This window comes from Mustela lutreola, chromosome 6, assembly GCF_030435805.1.
Source record: "Mustela lutreola isolate mMusLut2 chromosome 6, mMusLut2.pri, whole genome shotgun sequence".
NCBI lineage: Eukaryota > Metazoa > Chordata > Mammalia > Carnivora > Mustelidae > Mustela > Mustela lutreola.
The window spans coordinates 63,848-85,257 of NC_081295.1; the positions used below are offsets into that span (position 1 = coordinate 63,848).

The following is a 21,410-nucleotide window of genomic DNA, read 5'->3' on the forward strand; positions in this document are numbered from 1 at the left end:
GCTCACCGGAGAAAGAGGACAAAACCGAATTACAGGTTTTGTGAGAATTACAGGCAATGAATGTCTCTGGGAAACAGGAGGGCTCGATATATGGAACATAATAAACCCATGTTTCGTGAGCAATCTTAAATTTTCAGGTAGCTCATCCATGATCACTGGACATACAATGAAATGTTGATTGAAACAAACAAGCAAGCACACACTGAAATGGTTTCAAGGCAATTATATCTAAAATACAACTTTAACAGTATGATCACACGAATCTTACAAGGTATCATTTATGACATCAATCTAACACTTTTATAAACAGCATTTATTGTACAGAGTACTCTGAAGGAAGAAAAATGCGCACAGCCGTCCGTGCTCGTTACCACGGCTCCTCTGGCCTGCAATACTGAGAAGGCGGAATGTGTCTGGCACAAAAACAACCCCTAGGAGTCACGAATTAGAAAAACAACACTTTTAAAAAAGATTTTTACTTTTCTGGTAGAAATATAAAAACTGTGGTTTATGGGGAGGAAATTAAACAAAAGAAAAAGTCCAATCAATTGTAGAAGTGGTGGCTTTTTTAACACTTGAAGTTTTGTACCTCAAACCAACTTGCTGACAGCAGTATGTGTTTAAAATCTAAATATAAATAAACGGGCAGCGCTGCCCAAACAGCAGCACAGTACGAGCAACTTACATAACGCTGCGGCGTTCTCTCTGCAGAAGTGAGACCGCTTCTCGGCAACCCCGCCGGGAACGCATGCTGGAAAGCTTCACGGGGTGCTGCAACCCACAGAACAGCATCTTACCAAGTCGGGGCCGTCCGCAACACCACCATTTACATGTACCAAAACTGATTTGTTTTAAAAACAAGTAGGTGCAGAGGCAGGAGTACAGAACAGCCATTATGTCGTCTTCCTGAAACCCTTTAGAATAGGGTAGATATTTTCAAATGCTTCATAAATTTCCGCTCTGACTTTAGCACCTATGAAGACAGGTTGGAGAAGAGAGTCAGAAAAAGCTTTTCTTAACACGTTAAAGAGCTAAATTACTTTAAAACTGCAAGCACAATTCTCTCCCTTACCAGTTAGACACAGACATTAAAATATTAATGAGGGAACCCCTTGTCACAAAGCTGTTTTTGTTTTTAAAGTATTGTTTTCCTAAAATGGATTTTTAAAACTGTTAAGAACTGTGCCCTGGACGGCTGCAGCTTCCCTCAGCAGCTCACATGTGACCAGTGTCAGTCCCTGCATCGGCACATGACATGAGCAGCTCGTGACCCAAGCGTGCAGAAGGAAGGACCAAACATTATTCTCCCGCCTGCTGCCTTCAAGCAAACTCTTCTGAACCTTCGCCTGTTGTCTCCAAATGGCACTGCTGATGAATCTCAAAGTTCTTCTGGAGGGTTTCCAACTTAAAATGTCATCTCTTGACGGAGGGAACGGCCACCTTCCCTGCTCTGCCTACTAAAGGTCTTCTGTGGTCCCCTTTCCCTGCTCTCCCTTGCCTTGGTAGATACGTTTCTCGTCAGACTGTTAGGGTGGAGGAGAACGAAGGGGCAAAGGCATCTGTCTGTACCGCTTGCTAGCCACCTGTCCCCAATCTGTGAAACTACTTCTCAGCACTGAGAAAATGCTGTTCTTGAAATTCTTTCAAACCTTCAGACACTACTTTTCTGTTACAACTTACCTGTTAATACAACTTTTCCAGAAACAAAAATAAGAAGAACAATTCTGGGTTTGATCATCCTGTAGATTAAACCAGGAAATAACTCTGGCTCGTAACTAGGAGGAAAATGGCAAGAAACAGTTTAGAAACGAAAAGCTGTCCATGCTCTGGGGCAAAATGGGGACCGACAGGGAAAATACTGACTAAGCCACAAACTCACTGGGAGGTGAACCCAAAGAGAGAGAACTTAAGGTCAGTAAAGGCCATCTGTCGTCAGCACGTGAAGACCGATCTCTAACGAGTCTGGATCTTCTGATGTAAGTGAACATGAGACCCTCAGGTGTATGCTCTGCAGTGTCTTACCTTATCAAGGGTCATGAGTGGCATGTCTGATTCGAACCCCAGCAGCCTCAACCAGTTATAATATGTGTGATTAACCTAGTGGGAAATGCAGAACAGGCTTCCCTGAGGAAGGTACACTTGGGAGGACATCTGAAATGTGAGACGCTTCCTAGGTGGGAAGTGCAACAGGAGGGTGCCAGGTATACAACTGAAAAACAAAAGCCTTTGTCCAAGAGGGGCAGGGCAAGTCTGAGGGGCACAGGGAGCAGAGAGGCTGGAAAGGTGGGCAGTGGCCTTGTAAGTGGCAGGGAAAATAAGAGCAAAGATGTTCATTTCACTCAAGTTTACACTTTGCTGGCAGAGCTCATATAATGTTCAGCAGAAGAAATAAAAAAAAAACCTGGGGATAAAAATTGACAGAAGAGGTTATAGATTTAATTAATGCATTTAAAATGCATGGATTGAGCAGTAAAATAACAGGGAATCAAGTTCATCCCAGTCAAGGAGAATAATCGATGTTAGTATGTGAAGCGGGAAGCAGGAGAATGGTAGGAATACTACATTTTCCGAGACATAAGGAAGAAACCTCAACATTAAATACATTGGTCACTACATCATCCGCGCTAACATACTGTCTGTTTTGCATGTTTTATCATGAACCGTGTTTACACAGATTACAAACGAACTGTTGCCACAGGCAGTACATTTCAGACTCACCTGCTAAACTGCTGGTGGGTCAGCACAAGGCCTTCTAACCTTATAGGGAACTTCACATCACAGCTCCCCACCATGTTCTGAATCTTGAAGTCCAAGAACTTGGCTGGAAAACCTAACTTCTGTACAACTCTGGCATATTTCCTCGCTGCCAGTCTGGACTGTTCTTCACTAGGGAAAGGAAAAAGTGAGATAGTCATAGTCAAAGCCACAAAAAATAATTACTTACATGAATAACTTATAAAAAGGCAAAACTAGAAAAGCTTATTTTTTAAAAAACTGAAAAACGGCACCCTCCGTTAAGAGGAAGAGAAAATAACAGAAGACATGAACTATTTTATTATAAAGTACTCCTGTGTCCTTGACAGAAAATTGCAAGCTCACTCCATATTACTGATACACCCAGGTTCCATACAAGTAGAGCATCATATCTCCACCACTATCATGAGTATTCCTGTATTTTACCCCACAACCCTGAGATGAAAATTAACAACTTCATTTTGACAGGAAATCCTCATCTCCGATGCGATTTGTACGTGACGAATGCATACACTAATTCTATCCTCTTTTAAGTCAAACCTCTCACTATCAATTCTTATTACTCATCAGTTGGACAAAACTATGGCTTAGTAGTGCAGAGCTTACACAAGAAAAGCAAAATAAAAGCAATAACACCATCGTGAGCAAAAGACCCTCAAGTGCAGGGCCACAGGAATGACAAAAATTCAGCACACATATATGCAATGCTTTGTTTTTTTTCTGGAGGAAAATAAATTTATTTGCAGCTTCCTATTTCACTAAAATAAACTAGACACATACTATTCAGCATGTAGCAAAGGGATAAAGAGGGCTGAACAGTGCACATGAAAAGCCTGTCTGGGAAAGAAAAACTGCCTAGAACTGACTGATAAACCAGAAGTTTTCAATGCTCCATTCAGGGGAAACAAGTCTCCTAACTGAAGACTTCTGTGAAAGCCAGGGATGGACCCGCATCTTGCCTTCTGAAAAGACTCAGAGACCAGGAACCACAACGTCCACAACAACGGCCTTCCCTTCATCAAATAAGCAAAGGCATCCACAGTCCGCTCTGTGTGTGGACAACTCCAAGGCATAGGAATTATCTTTTATTTCAGAAGTTTAGTTTCCTCCATTTGTTGAAGCTTTACGACGCTGATGTATCTACTCCTCCCTCAATCACCGCCTTCTACCAGTTACACGGCGTCGGCTCCGCAAGCCTTAGAGTCAAGGCCCGAAACGTTAACCTTCACAGACAGGATCACTCTGAACAGGTGCAGAGCACAGGCAACACCCCTTGTCTGGAAAGGGGACACTCGTTAAGACCTGCACAACCCCACCCTCCTGGGTAGAGGCAGACGGCCTATAACAAGGGGCAGCAGGGCTCTGTGGCCAACGCACACGGGGCTGTCCCGCTGCCAGGACCCAGCCCATCTGGACTCCCTCACACCATCAGCTCTGAGATTCTGTGGTTCCTGACCAGTTTTTTTTTTTCACTTGGGGATGAATCTGTGCTATATATAAAATTTTTCACATACAGGAATCCTTAGTCATAGCTTAGATGTTACATTTTATCAAATATACATAAAATGCAACTGGATAATCATGGTAACATATGACCAGGAGAATGAACTCCTTAACCCTACCTCTTGGCTCCTGTGCACACCATCTTCCCAGAACTGAATATCAGTGCAGTGGTTCGGGGCTCTCTTATTCTCATGATTACAGCAGCAAATCGCTAAAAGGGTCAGAGACAACCGTCAATAAGGCCAACTGCTGATTTCCTTTAGAAGAACAATGACACACATACAGAGTCACATACGGAGTTCTCGTAAGGTGCGACACGTGTTCCCACACAGGCTTCCCTCACAGCATCACGCATGCTTTTTGCACAGGGAGCAGAATGAAGGCGAGCCCAGGTCTGCACATTCTTTCACAGGCATTGCAACAAGTAGCAGCATTTGTGGGGTGCCTGTGACACAGGCAGTAAAGCAACCAGCTCTCAGTTTCAGCTCAGGCAGTAATCTCGGGGGTTGTGGGATAGAGCCCCGAGTCGGGCTTCGGGCTGGGCGCGGAGCCTGCCTGGGGATTGTTCTCTCCCGCTCACTCTGCACCCCGAGTTAAAGAAAAGAAGTAATATTTGCAAAATGTTTTACTTATTACATCCTTAATAAATACCAGTACCTCTTCCTACCTTGTATTTGCCAGCTTGTAGAATTGTAACTTCTGTTTTATTAATGATTTTTTGGGCAGATAGACTGACAAACCTTCTCTACCTCCAGCATGGGAGTAAATCAGATTACAAACATACCAAGAGGTACTGAAATGACCTTATGTTTCCAACTGGCTTTTAGAAACAGTATTAAAGAATCAACACTTACAAAATACCAAATTAAGAAAAAAAACAAAGTTTCTATCTTTAATTTCTACTTTTTAAGCTTTAACAATGTTTTTATTGCTAACATTATAACTCAAGGGGAACATGTTTCAGCCATGGATTGAATTAATTGCCTCCAATACTAGCTTTATTGATAAAAAGCAAAAAATAGCTTTCAAATAACTAAAAATTTTAATATCCGGTAAAGAGAAATTCATTTCTAATCAAGATGACTCTTCAACAAATTAGACGGCTTTAGCAATTTTAGTTTAAAACTGTGGTCCCCTGGGGCGCCTGGGTGGCTCAGTGGGTTAAGCCTCTGCCTTTGGTTCAGGTCATCTCAGGGTCCTGGGATCGAGTCCTGCTCTCTACTTAGCGGGGAGCCTGCTTCCTGCCCACCCCTGCCTCTCTGCCAACTTGTGATCTCTCTCTGACAAATAAATAAATAAAATCTTCAAACAACAACAACAACAAACTGTGGTCCCCCCTCAGATTTCACCATCATACTAGCACTATATTCTAATTTATACAAGTCCCAGGAAAGGCCTCATCATTTAGCACTTCTTAAATTCCCTCTACTGGTTTTTTCGATCAAACAGTATCAATTCACTGGAGACTATAAAACTGTAAAATTACACATTCAAAGTAAATAAAATGATAAATGATTAATTATTTTAATGCTACAGGCTTGGCAGAATGGATAAACAGTTACTTCCAGATGTTAGTTACCCTGGGCTCTTGGACAAATACTTATAAAAATTTTAATATTTAGATAATCTCTTAAGATAAAGATAAAAACACTGGCCAATAAAGTTTTTATTTGGTATTTACTTTTTTTAATATTCGATATAACAACGATTCAATTTCTTGGCGGAAGGACAATGTTGAAATACATGTTTACCATTTTAAACAATTATAGAACAAATATATATCGTGCTCGGACAGAGAGACAGCAAGACATTTCTTGGTCATCTACCTTCTAATTCTCCTTGCATCTGTAAGCAACAACACTTGGTTACTTCAGCTAAAAGCTGAAATGGAGGAAAGTGAGGAGACAATTACCATTCTGTAAAAACAAAAATTCTCCTCGGATGTCTTTCTGTTAGCAACAACAGGTACTAAGGTCCATCTTTCATAAAAGCAAAGTGACTTAACGCAAACTTCTGGATAGCACGGGAAACCTCTACTGGTCAAACCAATGTCATATACAGAGTCACGTACCCGCTTATGGGTGAGCTACACTTCCAGAGGAAACGTCACCGCACACATCTCTACATGACGTACAGGGAGCAGACGGAGACACGAAAGAGACATCAGGGAAGTCGGCTCCAAACTGCCTAGATGAAAGCGTTTCAGGCTCTCCTCCCTGAAACATTATTCTCAAGCATCAGGATCAGAAGCACGGATTCCTGCCCCAGTTTGCGTGTACTGAGAATCCAAATGGCTGTGGGTTCTGCCTGAACACTAACCCCAAATCTACTAAAAGGCCTCCAGAAAGTGATGCCTCCCAAAAATACAGCTTCCTCCCAAGACTTCTCTTGAATCAAGGACAGCACAACAGACTTTGTAGATTTACTGCCTTTCCTTTCTCTCACTTCTTCCCCTTGGTTTTCATCATTCTGTGCTGTGTCCAAAACGGTATGAGAACAGGATTTCACTTTGTGTATGAAATTTCTACCCTGACTGCGGAGTTCCCGGATTGTGGCTCAGACAACAAACGAAACCCCTCCCCCAACGATCACAAATTCACGGGCTAAAACAGAGCTGGCTCATAACACTGTCCTCAACTATCTACCGGCCAGCCAAGCAGTACTGGTACAATTGCTAGTAAGTGGATAAATATGGGGGGTGGGCAGGGGGGACGCAGAACAGAACAATCAATCACTTGAGATAAAAAGACTTCATTCCTAAAACTGACCCAACTGATTCCTGGGAGTTAATTCTTCAGTTAGGCATCAGAAAACTAAAACTAAAACAAAACAAAACCTGGATATATGAAGTGAGTTCCATTTATTTCTTAGGACACTTAAGATGCTTCTTACTCTTCACGACTCTTCCACTGTCGAGTATCCAGGTGCTAAAAGGCTGCCACTTGGCCCCTCTTTTCAAGGTAACATTCAAATAATGCCACATGAGACAAAGAGTAAAACCCTCATGGGCAACCCCGACTGGGAATTTAACCAAAGCGGGAACATGGGAGACATCAGGAAAGAAAACGGTGCTGACCCGGCAAAAATGAGAGGCACAAACCACACAATGACACCCATTACCCAGCCGGCCAGTCACAGATAATTCAGTTAAATTCTCAAGTTTTTCTTTCTGCCTACTTTTCTTTTTCTTATATAAAACCTTATTCTTTGTTTGACAAAATAAATTTAGTATCAGCTCCCCAGGTAAGAAAGTAAATAGCATGCTAATAATAAATGTTCTCAACTTTAGGGAACAGTCTTCTGCTGGGCCCTGTCCCGGAAGCCCTCCATCGGATCATCTTCTACATTCAAACACCTCACCTGTCTGCTCTGGTCCTCAAAGAATGTCCACTCGTCTGTGAATGCAAATATGCACTATTTATTTTTAAGATTTTATTTTTTTATTTATTTGACAGAGAGATCACAAGTAGGCAGAGAGGCAGGCAGAGAGAAAGAAAGAAGCAGGCTCCCTGCTGAGCAGAGAGCCCGATGCGGGGCTCGATCCCAGGACCCTGAGATCATGACCTGAGCCGAAGGCAGAGGCTTTAACCCACTGAGCCACCAGACGCCCCTGTACTATTAAAAAACAAAACAACAGCAAAAAAAACCAGCTTATCTACTAATGCAGAGTCTTACCATGTACTCAGGCTGCTACCTTAACAACAAATTCTTATAGGTATGTTATCCCACAATCTTTTTACTATAGAAAGTTTAAAAGTTATACAAATTTTAGAAAAATATAATAAACTCCCTTGTACTTACCATCCAATTCTGAAAATTATTAACTTCTGGCCACCCTGTTTCACCCAAATGCCCTCCCCCATTCTCCAACAGGCTCACTTTGAAGTAGACTCCACTCTACACAGATTTCAGAACATAGATGCAGTCACACTACAGACTTTGTTCTTTAATGTCACAGGATCCCCATCATAACGGGGAAATAAATTTTAGTAGTTTAACATGTAGACTGCTATTACTCTAGGGTCTCTCACATGGTGACTCTTCAATAAAAAAAATATATATATATATGCATTTTGCTATAATTCCTCATTTTGTTGGTACCAACAAACGTAGGTATGACACAAACATTTTGGTTTAGGGACCTTTAACAGTAAATTCCTGTATTATTACAGTTTAAAATACATTAAATCACCCTGACCTTGGGATTATATTCAGCATTTCGGGCACGAAGTGCAATGGTCTTTAGGTCAAGCTTACAGCCAAGATTCACGGTGGATACAATATTTCTGCAAGAAATTTGAAAAGAAAACATGATCATTTATTTAACTTTTATAGGTTGAGATGTTAGATAATTATCTAGAAATTTGATTCTTTTACTAGAACAAATTTAATTATATTAAATCTATTTCTTTAAACTGTTGACATTTATTGTTTACCACACACCATGGTCAGCATCTTACATAGTTACCCATTTAATACTTACAATGCACTATGAAGTAGTAACTATTAATATCACATTTTCAGGGGAAGACGCAGAGGCTTAAATGGGGCTACTTGTGCCAGGTCAGTCAGGATTTGTGCTCATCTATCCTTAGAGCCATGCCTTAGCCTTCTGAACGAAGCCCTGATAAACCCTTCGAATGAAACTAATTGCCCTTAAACCATCTTGCGCTGAGGAGGAACATCACCATCCTGTGAATACTGATTCCAGACGGCAAATACACCTCCAGTTGTTTCTAGCTCATTGCTGCTTTTGATTCCTTTCCTGTCCTGTCAAAATGCAATACTCTGAAAACCTGATGGCTCACAATTTGGTTGGATAAGAGGACAGCTGGGTACCTTAATACACAATTGTTAAGAGCAATCAGAATGATCAATCCAATGAATGTTTTCATTTCTACATCATCTGTTTGATTCCAATCAACTTTATACACACCTACCTTTGGCATTTCTCTCCTTACAAATGGAATCAAGTAGGTAGTGGGGCATCTACCACAAATTAAGTCATACGATTGCTACATGTATTCTTCTTTTTTCTTTTTTTTTTAACCAAAACCAGTGCATAAGGGTCAAACTTCTCTGTATGCCCAACACTTGCTATATTGTTTTTGACAGTAGCCATCCTAATGGGTATGAGGTGGTATTTCACTGCAGTTTTGATATGCATTTACATAAACAATGTTTAGCGACCTCGAGCACCCTTTCATGTGCTTATTGGCCATTCACGAATTTTCTTTGGAGAAATGTCTATTCCAGCCCTTTGCCCATTTTGCAATCAGGCTCTTTGTTTTTTTGTTGTTCGGTTTTTAGTTCTCTAAATATCTGGATAATCATCATTTATCAGATACACAATTTGCAAGCATTTTCTCCCACTTTGTGGTTTGCATTTTTATTCTGTGAACAGTGTCTTTGGATACACAAGTGTTCAAAATTTTCATGCAGTCCAATTTCTCTATTTTTTTCTGTTATCTGTGCCTTTGGAGTCACATCAAAGAAAATACTGCCACATCCAATGTCATGAAGCCTTTGTCCTACGTTTCCTGCAGAGTTTTACTGTTCTGAGTCTTACACTGAAGTCTTTGATCTACTTTTAATTTTTTTGTTTTTTATATCCAAAATCCTGTCATCTTGATTCATGGTGCTTTTAGAGCTGCTTCCACCTAAAAGGCAGGCTTTTCCTCCTGTGGGCTGACAGAGGACAGTGGAGCAGTTGACACACAAAGCTACCATTTATGGTGACTAAAGACAGTGGTGATTTCGTAGCATCCCAGGTACTTCACGGCCATTAAGTAGGAGCTGGGGCTCTGCACCAGGCGCTTCTTCTTGTACTTCCTCTGCTCTTCTGGGGTCGGGTAAAGGAGGTCCTTCATGACAGGCATGTTCTTATGGGGAGGTTGCCGCCATAGTTTCTGAATGTGGTGTTAGTTAAGGGCCCAACTTCATTCTTGTGCATGTGGATATCCAGTTGTCCCAGCACCATTTGTTGCAAAGACTATCTTCTCTATTGAACAGTCTTGGTACCCTTGACAAAAATCATTTGACCATATATGCAAGAGTTATTTCTGGGTTCTCTGTTCTACCGCATTGGTCTAAATGTCTGTGTCTATGCCAATACCTTGCTGTTTTGATCACTGTAACTTTGTAGTAAGTTCTGAAATCAGGAAGTGTCAGTGTCCCAGGCTGTTCTTCTTTTTCAGCATTGTTTTGGTTATTCAGGGTCCCTTGGGATTCCATATGAATTTCAGCCTAAGATTTTCTATTTTGCAAAAAATATCACTGGGATTTTGATAGGGATAGCACAGAATACATAGATTATTTTGGGTAATATTAAGCTTTTGACAATATAAAATCTTCCAATCTATGAACATGAGATGTCTTCCCACTTATTCAGGTCTTCTTAATTCAGCAATGTTTTACAGTTCTCATCATAGGTCTTTCACATCCTTGGTTAATCTAATCCCTGAGTATTTCCTTCTTTTTGATCACGTTGTTCATGGAATTGCTTAATTTCCTTTTTATATTGTTCACTGTGTACAGAAATGCAACTGACTCTTGAGTGTTAACTTTGTAGCTTGCCACTTTTCTCAATAAATTCACTTATTAAATCGAATACTTTTTTGTGGAATCTTTATGATTTTCTATGTGTAAGATCGTAACATCTGCAAAGAGATAACTTGACTCCTTCCTTTCTACTCTGGATGCCATGCATTTCTTAGGACTCCTCCAACTAGAACTTCCAGTAATCTGCTAAATGTAAGTGCCTTATTCCTGATCTTACAAGAAAAGCATTAAGTCTTTCAACATTGAGTATTAGGCTTGCTGTGACTTTTTACATATGGATTTTATTAAGTTAAGATAGTTTCCATCTTTTCCTATTTTGTTGACTGTTCTTATCATGAAAGGATGTTGAATTTTGTCCGTTCTTTTTCTGCATCAACTGAGACGATCACTTTTCTTCATTTCATTGTTCTGGTGTATTACACTGGTTGATTTTTGTGTGCTGACCCACCCTTGCATTCTAAGAATAAAAATCCCACTTGCTCATGGTATATAATACACTGCTTAATGATGTTTCCTCGCATTTTGTTGAGGACTTCTCCATCAATGATCATGGAGATACAGATCTTACATTTTTTTTTTTTACAGTGTCTTTTGCTTTGGTGTCAGCACAGTGCTGGATTCACTGAATGAGTTAGGAAGCATTCCCTCCTCAATTTTTTTGGAAAAGTTTGAGAAGGGTTAGTGTTAGTTCTTCTTTAAGTGTCTGAGAGAATTCCCCAAAGCCGTGTGGTCCGTGTGGTCTGTGTGGTCCAGGGCTTTTCTCCTGCTTTACCCTCCCCCCAGAACCCTTTCTTTTCTTTTCTAAGTTTATTTATTTCAATATTCTCTATACCCAACACAGGCTCAAACTCACAACCCTGAGATCAAGAGTCACATGTTCTTCCAACTGAGCCAGCCAGGCCCCCCTTAAAAACATATTCTTATATATTAATTATTTACCCCAACTCTTCATAAGCCTCTAAGATTTAGAGACCATTGGATTCCCACCCAGAAGGGCTCTTAGTTGATATGGAAACTCAGGAATGTGTCTGACTAGATGCTCTGTAGAGTATCAGAAAGTTTAAGGTGCCGGCAAGAAACAAATACCCCCATCACAACTAGTCATAATTTGATTCAAACAAGAGGTGCAAAAGTGCCCACAAGACCCAAACAAGTATGCAAGACAACAGGAAGTGGTGTTGACAAAGGTGAATTCACAAGTGATTATCTCTCTAAATCAATAAAATGCAAAGTGTCTGATTTTTAAAACTATGTCAGGTCAAACACCCGAGGCAAGATTTGGATAACAGGATCCATAAGTAAATATTACTTAGCTCTAAAAATGACCAGAGATGGCTTACAAGAAAACTAGATGATGTAGTTATTGCAAATGACCCTCAATTCGGCAGTAAGTTTTCCAAAACCAAAGGCTATGTACTTCTCATTGACAGACACATGAGAATATCTGTATGTTTTTCATAATTTTTTTTTCCTACTCCCACCTACCCCACACCCAATTCGGTTACATAAAGAACCCATTTCATTTATGTAGCAAAGTCCATTCAGGACAAGAAAAGACATCCTCAGCTCATGGGAAAGACACAGCTCTCCAGAGTTATATGCAGCCCTCATAACAACTAATGAAGACAAACATGGATCACCATGTCTGTCTAACAAAAACTAACAAAAACTAAGTCACTCATCTTCCCTTCCCAGAAACTGAAAACCTGACAAGGGAAGGACACTACACAAGGCTTGATTCACCAGATCAGCTGCAGGGCAATGCCTGTAACAACTGGGAAGCTTGTGTATCTGGCCCAAAATCATAAATGTCTGAAGATGTCATGCAAGTCTTTTACTGAAGGGACTGACTCTCTAAGGCAGCTTAGCATCCCTTTCTCATGAGAGAGAGCGCATGTATTCTTAATCGTTAGCATACGATTAATTAATATGTATTAATTAATCGTTAGCATACGAGCGCATGTATTCTTAATCGTTAGCATTCGATTACCACTGGCGCTACATCCTTCCACAAGCTCATCCACCCGAAAACAAGGAACAGCAGCACCCAGTCGAGGGAGCCTTCTAGGGCAAGGGAGAAGACACAACACGGAGAGTACTCACTGCAGCTGCGGCACGATCCCCGAACTCTCAGAGGCGGGTGTGGCAGGGGTAATGGGGGTCATGGGGGTCATGGGGGAGGGATACAGTGGAGTGGTGCCCGGCAAGGGTGCAGTGGTAAGAGTCTGTGAGTGGAAGAGCTGTGGTGTCTGGCCCGAGGCCCCCGGGGCGGCCTGCTGGGAGGTGGACTGCTGAACCGCCGCCACTGCCTGCTGCTGCTGCTGCTGGGCCTGCTGCTGCTGCTGCTGGGCCTGCTGCTGGGCCTGCTGCTGCTGCTGCTGCCTTTGCTGCTCCTCCAAGAGGGAAAGGCTGTTGGTGTTCTGGATAGGCTGTGGAGTCAGTCCTGTGCCGTAAGGCATCATCGGACTGAAGATAGGGATTCCAGGAGTCATGGCACCCTGTGGAAAATCAGGAGAACAGTACAGTCAGGCCAGCTGGGAATGGGTGTTCCCGGCACGTGTGCAGTAGAGGAGGAGGGGAGATGTAGGAGGGCAGATGCCTTCGAGTATCAGTGGGATTATGATGCCTTAGTAAAAAGGCATTTGCTGTTCTCATACATATCACTTTCCTCTTCATCATAACGCAGTAGGTAAAAGCTTAGTATCTGGGATCAAACCCAGGTGTGAAATCCAACCCTGCGACTTACTACATGTGAAAACTTGAGGAAGTTGCTTAGCCCTTCAGGCATATCCACAGGATAATGTTCTAATACCGACAGAGAGAATAAAGCAAACAACTAGAGTGACTCCCCATCTGTGTTTAAACTGCTACCCTAGTATACTGCCTGGCTACTTCCCTGTTCACTTTCAAGGGATCTGTCCAAGTTTGAATGATTATTATAGGCTTACCCTAGAGATGCCTCTTAACTAATTCAACACAATGACAGGCACAAAGAAAACACTGAAGTGTTAACAACAATAATGACAATTATCAGAATACTCTACAAAAACGTGGGTCATTTGCTCTCCAAGAAGTTTAAATCAAGAAAATCCAATACTGTATTGTTCTGTTAGATATTGTTCTAATAGAACAATATCAATTTATTTTTCCAAATGCTTAACTTTTGCAGACACTGTTACATTTATTAACTCTGGGAAAGGGGAAAAACAGATGCTGTTCTTCCCACATTAAGGAAAAGAGAACTGACACCAGGAGACAAAGCTAAATGACTTTCCTGAGACCACAGATCTCCCTAGTGGAGAAGCCACAATCACAGCTACGTTCTCCTGAGATCCAGTCCAAAGCACTAACCAGACACCGAAATCCATGGAGCCCACGGGGCCTGCAGAGCTTGTGACTTCATGGACCTCTTAAAACTATACCCAGTATTTTGGCAAGAAGGGATCCATAGTCTTCATTAGATTCTCACATGGGGGCAAGATCCGAAAGACAGCCTAACCCTTTCCCACTTCTACCACTTTATCCGGCAGAACACACAAACCAAAACTGTCTAAGATATTTACGGTGAATCGTTTAACCAGCAGAGTGGAAGGAAGAACGAACGTATACCGCAGCCCTAAGTACAGACATTATTCTGCTGCATCTAACTCTTAGGTCTAGAAAATACTGGCAAGAAAATATTCAGGTTCTGTTACTTTGAAAAGATTAAGGTTTTTTAAAGATCTGCCTCTTTGGGGCACCTGGGTGGCTCAGTGGGTTAAGCCGCTGCCTTCCGCTCAGGTCGTGATCTCAGGGTCCTGGGATCGAGCCCCGCATCGGGCTCTCTGCTCGGCGGAGAGCCTGCTTCCTCCTCTCTCTCTCTCTGCCTGCCTCTCTGCCTGCTTGTGATCTCTGTCTGTCAAATAAATAAATAAAATCTTAAAAAAAAAAAAAAAAAGATCTGCCTCTTTATATCACATATACAAATGAACACAGAATGGACCACAGACATACACGTAAATGGACTTCAGAAAAAAAAGTACTAGCTTCTACTCTCTGAAAGACATCACTAAGAAAATTAGCAAGTAAGCCACACCACAGACTGAGGGAAAACATCTACAATACCTACCCAAGAAAGAACCCGTGCCCACAACACAGGAAGAGCAATCACACTTCGATAGAAGAAAGACGAGCAATCCAATGAACAGACGGGCAAAGGGTGAGGACACATGCTACAAATGAAGGCGTGTCACGGGCCAATAAGCACTTGAGAAGATGCTCAAGACTGTCAGCCATCAGGAAAATGCAAACTGAAATCACGAAGAAATACTACCACCAGAATGGTGAAAAGTTAAGGCCTCGGGTGTCAGTGAGGATGTGGAATGACCAGAAGTCTCACACGCTGCTGGTATCATGGTCTGACACTTTCTTGTAAAGTGAAACATACACTTTACCATATGACCTAGCAATCCCCTCCTAAGTGTTTACCCAAGAGAGACAGAAACAGTACACACAAAGCCTGTTCACAAATGTTTACAGCAACTTTACTGATAAAAGCCTGACCTAGAAGCCCCCCGAATGTCAGCAACTGGAGAACGGATACACAAAAGGTGGTACATCCACACAACCGAGTACTATTTGGCAATGAAAAGGAATCTGCAGACATACGGACATTATATTGGACAAAGAAAACAGACACACACAAAAGTACATCCTGATATAATTCCATTTGTATGAAACTCTAGGCAAAACTCTCTTTAGCTGTGAATCAGCAGATCAGATGCGTATTTTGCATACACAATGATCAAAACACTTAAAATAGATGTTTCCATTTCATGAAAATCATATCTAAGGTTAATTTTTTATTTAAAAATCTTTTATGTAAATTCAGTGAATGAACACATAGTGTATTATTAGTTCTGGAGGCAGAGTTCAGTGACTCAGCGCTGCCTACAACATACAGCGCTCATTACATCACGTGCCTCCTTAATGCCTCCACCACCTCCCCTCTAGCAACCCTGTGTTTCCTAGAGTTAAGAATCTCTTGGCTTGTCTCCCTCTCTGATATCATCTTATTTTATTTTTCCCTCCCTTCCCCTATGACCCTCTGTTTTGTTTCTTAAATTCCACATATGAGTGAGATCATATGATAATTGTCTTTCTCTGACTTATAGACTGTATTTTTCTTTAGATTTTTTTTTTACTTATTAGAAAGCATAAGTAGGAGGGGTAGAGGAAGAGGGAGCGCAGATCCCAAGCAGACTCCACACCAAGCCCAGAGTCCAATATAGGGCTCCATCCCATAACCCATGAGATCAGGACCTGAGCTGAAACCAAGAGTCAGACCCACCACCAACTGAGCCACCCAGCACCCACAAATAACGTATCTACTTTTTAAAAAAATGTAACGTTCTGGGGGCACCTGGGTGTGAGCTCAGTCAGTTAAGCAGCCACCTCTTGGTTTCGGCTCAGGTCATGATCTCAGGGTCACGGGACCGAGCCCAGCACAGGGCTCTGCGCTCAGTGCAGAGTCTGCTGGAGATCCTCCTCCTCTCCCTCCCCGTACCTCTCTCTCTCAAATAAATAAAATCTTAAAACAAACAAACAAAAAAAAGTAGATGTTATTTGGAAACGTAAGCATAAAAGGGAAAGATAAACCAGAATATAACCTGGTGACTTTCAAAATCAAAGACCTGATAATCAACATTTCAAAAATGTTTACAGAAAGATTAAGACTTACAGACAGATACATATTTTAACTCCCAAAATTAAATACTGCCATGCCTACTCAAAGCCTAATAGAACTTCTCAAGAAAATAAGAGAAACATAAAACCATATAAATCCATTTTCAACAATAAATGGTTAAATTCCTTCCTTCCTTTTTACAAGGGCTCTAATAATGCGGATTCTACCCCATCTACTCCCCCCACCCCGCCCCCCGCTGTATTACCTGAGGGGAGGCCAGGCCCTGAGCATAAGGCGGCAGACTGTTGTTCTGATCCATGATGTTCACCTTCTTCTGGGAAAATCAAGTACCTCTGCACTGGAACGCGCCTCGGCATTCAGTCTTTTCCTAGAGCATCCCCAGTCCACGCTTCTTAGCAACTTCCTCAACTGCTTGCATTATCTTCATGTACATCAACAAACAGTCTGCTTTGAAAAAAGTTCAAAGTTTAATGTAAGAATACAGGCAAGCTGTACAGTCTCATAAACCAGTTTCACAATTACACAAAACTAGAAAAAACAAAGAACCTAGTATGCCATATTTTTTCTAACCTTATAATGCTGAAATGTTATTTTTTTCTATGTTTACTGTGATGGTATGTAGAACTATCAATAGAACAAAAATTGTTTTATTACATGTTTAAATACTTACGACTGTTCAAGATTAAGGTGTCATAATTGATGTTAAATATCTTTAGGGAAAAGATATCCAGGGAAAACAAATTCCTAAGCAAACTGTCATATCTGAGTAGAAATATTTACTGAGCACTGTATCAGTGCTATTAGACATTTTATATTCTCCACAATGTCTTGGGTGTTAAGTTCAATAAATACTGAATTGGATCCAATACATTTTAACCGTTTATTGATCTACTAATTTAATAGAACACTGTAATAGAAGCTGTACAGACCCCAAAATAAATAAAACATGTTTTTATACACGTAGTAACTTGAGCTCTTCAAAACCCATAAATACAAACTGTGCTCTCTCTAGTTTTCCTTAACTCGTCTCTTTACTAGCGGCACATTTTTTATTTCTTTTAGACAAAAAAAACCAAGCGACTACCTTTTGTTGAGTCTAATTCAGATGGATCGTTAACTTGCTATGAGAACTGATAGCATCAAACAGGACTGGCTGATGAACACATCACCAGCACCACCCAGGGGCGCCTGGGGGGCTCAGAGGGTTAAGCCTCTGCCTTCAACTCTGGTCTTGAGCTCAGGGTTCTGGGATCCAGCCCCGCATGGGGTTCTCTGCTCAGCGGGGAGCCTGCTTCCCCCCACCCTCTGCCTAGATGTGATCTCTGTCAATAAATGAAATTTTTTTTTTTTTAAAAAGCAGCATCTAGTTATCACATAGTAAGCACAGGATAAATGTTAGCTATTATTATTTCAGTTTAAACATTATTATCTAACAAGATATTGTCACATATAAAACTTGCTGGTCTCAAAGTTACATGTTACATATCAAAGACACACCAAGCATGTGTTGGTACAAACCGAGCACTCAGATATTTCCTGAATGAATGACAGAACGAGACAATCACTTTGAGAGGACAAAGGACCCAAAGACTATATATCCTACATACCCATCACTGAAAAAGAGAGAGAGAGAGAAAAGAAAAAAGGGAACAGCCACTTCCGAAAATGTCAGATTCAAGAAAATCATATTTTTAAAACTGCTGTCCTACACCCGCAGTGCTACAATAAGAGCACGGTAAGGGCACGGCCGTCAGCATCACGCTCAGTCCGGAGGCAGGCAAATCCCCGCGGCCAGACGGACATTCCCGCACCGGAGGGGCCCACGCAGCGCAGCCACTTCGCCACGCGCCCGCGGACAGCGCGGCACCGAGGCAGCGCGCGCCCGCAGACCCGGACACCCTGCCCGGCGCTCTGAAGCCCGGCGTCTTCGCAAAGCTCGACCGCGCCACTGCGTCCGGCGGGCCGCTGAGCAGGAACTCACGCATCCGACTTTCAGGCCAAAGATCTCCGCAGGACCACAGGACTCCAGAGCGCGCGGCCCGCGAGACCCAAGCTCAGGACCCGCACGGCCGGCGTGGGCGCGACGCGCGGGCTCCGAGCGCGACCCCGGGTCACACGGGGAGAGCGGTGCGGGGGCTCGCACGTGCGCGTGAAAAGGTGCCCTTCGCCGCGGGCCGGGCCAGTCTGGGCGGACCCAACTGCCCGCAGGCGACGCTCCGCGGAGGCCGAGACCCGAGAGCAGACGCGCAAGAGACGTCCCCGGTCGCCGAGGCCCCGGACCCGGCCCGGCATCGCGACCCTCCGCGCGGGGAACGCGCGCCGCTGGGCTGGGGCGCCGCTGGGCTGCCCGGAGCCGGGCGCTCGCCGCGCCGACCGCACGCCTTTCCGGCCGGAGCACGCGCGCGGCCCTCCGTGCCCGCTCACGGCGGCCCCCGCAGCGCCCACTTACCCCTCAGACACGCAGCCGCGTGCGGGACGCGCTCCCTTCCCGCAGGCTGACGCACGCACGGTCGCCGACGGGGAAGCCTCGAGCCTCGCGGCTCCCGGCGTGGGCGCACCTCGGTCGGGCGCCCGGCGACACGTCCGGACTCGGGAGCCGCGCCGCTAGGCCTGCGAAGGCCCGGGCTGCTGCCTCCCCTCGGGCTCTCCGGCGCCCGAGGCCCGCGGCGCTCCTGCGGGCGGCCGGGCAGGCGGGCACCGGCCGGGCTCCACCGGCGCTCCGGCCGCAGGCTGTGCGGCGCTGCTCGGCCCGGGCCTCCCGGAGCCCCGCGCTCCGACGACGGGCGCCGCCCCCGAGGCCCGCCGCTGAGGGCACCGGGGCAGCGGGCCGGGCCGGGCGGGCGGCCGGTAGAGGCCGGAGCGGCGGCGGCTCGAGCCCGAGGAACGTCCCCTCCCCCCGCGGCCTGCGGCCCGCTCTGCGTCCCCCCGCCCCCGCCCCGGGCGCTCGCTGCGCGGTCGCCTCTGCGCGAATCCCCCGGCCGAGCGGCAGCTAGAGCGGCCGTTACCTGAGCCCCCGCACAGACCGCCGCAGGCCCGCGGAAACGAAGCTGAGCCGCGGGCGGCCCAGGCGCCCGCCACGGCGACCCTTCCGACCCTGCCGAACTTCTGGCGCGCGCTGATGATGTCACTTCCGCCCGTTCCAGCCTCGGCCTCCGCAGGCGGCGCCCGCTGGGGCGGCGGCCATGCGTAGTGCGGGCGCGAGGCACTTCCGCCGCGGCCGCGGCCCTCGGCGGAAAGGCAAGGAGCGGCGGGCGGCGCCCCCCGCAGGTCCGGGCCGGGGCCGCGGCAGGTGGGCGCTGGCTGCGCGGGGGCCGGATCGCGCTTCTCCAACGCGGCGCGGCGGCGTCGCTCTGCCCCAGTCGGGTCGCCCGCCGAGGGCGCCCCGCGGGCGGGACTGCGCGAGCCGGCGGGCCGGGGAGGCGCGAGCCGGGGCCGGGGAGGGGCCGGAAGCCGCCGGTTCTGCGGCGCCGTCCCGCGCGCTCTTTCCACACTGGCCGCGGAGGGCGAGGCGCCCGGACCCGAGCGCGACCCCGGGAAGAAGGCCCGCTCCGGCGTCGGGCCGGGCTCGGCGTGTTTACAGGAGTTCAGGGCCGTTGATCGCTACGGGCGGGCAGCGGCCCTCGCGTTTCGGGACCAGGCGCAGAACGACGGTACCGGCCAGCCACGTTAGCGCCGCGCTCCGAAGCTGTGCGGGGGGAATGGCTCGCGGTGTCGGCTCCGTGCGGGTGGGGCGCCTGGGGGGCTCGGTCGGTTAAGCGTCTGCCTTCCCCCGGTTGCGATCCCAGGGTCCTGGGACGAGGTGGGCATCGGGCTCCCTGTTCCCCTCTGTCCTGATCCCTGCTGGGGCGCTCTCGCTCGCACTCTCTCAAATAAATAAATACAGTCTTTTAAAAAAGAACGCATGGTGTACAGGTAAAGATTACTCACGGGGGCCAAGGGTGCTTGCTAGAGCTCAAAGGGTACAGTGTGGCTGGACTGGTCGGGAGCCAACCATTCCGCACTTTCAGTTTCTTCTATCCATATCTGGGATTAAAGGAGAAGGTCCTCCTCTGGAGCTACTTCCTCCTAATTGGGGACCACAGAAGGATCTTGGAGAAAAGACTTTTACTGAGTGGGGGGTGGGGTCTTGTTTCTGGCATTTCTACTAAGGGCATCTCCAAGCTAGTATTGAATACAGAGAGCTCCTGCTTGACAGTTGCCTAAATTCAAACAACCAAAGACAAGGAGAACAAGAAATAGAGCAATGCGCAAGAGGGTATATTTCCATTTAGGAGGAGTTACATTTAGCCAATTGCTAAAAGGTCTAGAGCTGGAGCATCTATGGTGATGATGTGTTTAACTCTTTCGTGACATCAGCTACATTTTTTAGTAATTCGGGACATATGCACAAATACTCAATGCAAGCACAGGTCCTCCTTGAGCTGCAGTCAGTATCTGTAAGAACCATTTGGTTTTAGAGAGCCGCCTTCTGAGTTTGTGAGTGACAGGGTCGCCAAACGGTGGCACTGTATGCTTGCTAACGCCTCTACTTGGAATTTTAGTTCACTAGAGACAGCTCCTGGGACAGATAGAGCTAAGGGGATAAGGAAATCAAGAAGCCTTCTTTGCGGGAAGCCTAGCCTTAAGAATGCCTTAATGAAGAGGAATCATGGCAAGTGGGAGGGGGCCTGTTCCAGGAAATAAGGGCATCCCCAAGTGCATCATCCAATCCTACCATAAGGAAAGTTAGGCCATGCACTGTCTCCACAAGTCCATTGTTAACACCATGGAATGGGGTATGCTCCAGCTTTAAAGGAACAGTTTTGCCATCCCAACCACAGAGAACTGGTCAAGGTGATAGTTGAGTTTCATAATTGTTGGGGAATCCATCCCATTGTCCCGCTGTTCAATTAATCATATGCCCACG

General features: G+C 45.1%; 1 protein-coding gene across 2 annotated transcripts; it reads right to left on the reverse strand.

Annotated features, from left to right (window-relative positions):
• Positions 1–208: 208 nt before the first annotated feature.
• On the reverse strand, positions 209–19,628 carry TBP (TATA-box binding protein). Of its 2 annotated transcripts, none has more exons than XM_059176438.1 (8): positions 19,510–19,628; positions 16,749–16,948; positions 12,922–13,316; positions 8,456–8,543; positions 4,377–4,468; positions 2,719–2,886; positions 1,681–1,775; positions 209–973 (listed from the first exon to the last, which is right to left on the reverse strand). In XM_059176438.1, exons 2-8 carry the CDS (start codon positions 16,800–16,802, stop codon positions 894–896), a joined length of 972 nt encoding a protein of 323 aa, XP_059032421.1. In that variant the 5' UTR covers positions 16,803–16,948; positions 19,510–19,628; the 3' UTR covers positions 209–893. The 2 variants fall into 2 exon arrangements, with proteins under 2 accessions (XP_059032421.1, XP_059032422.1); XM_059176439.1 differs by having other exon boundaries at positions 16,749–16,951; positions 19,510–19,621.
• Positions 19,629–21,410: the final 1,782 nt, after the last annotated feature.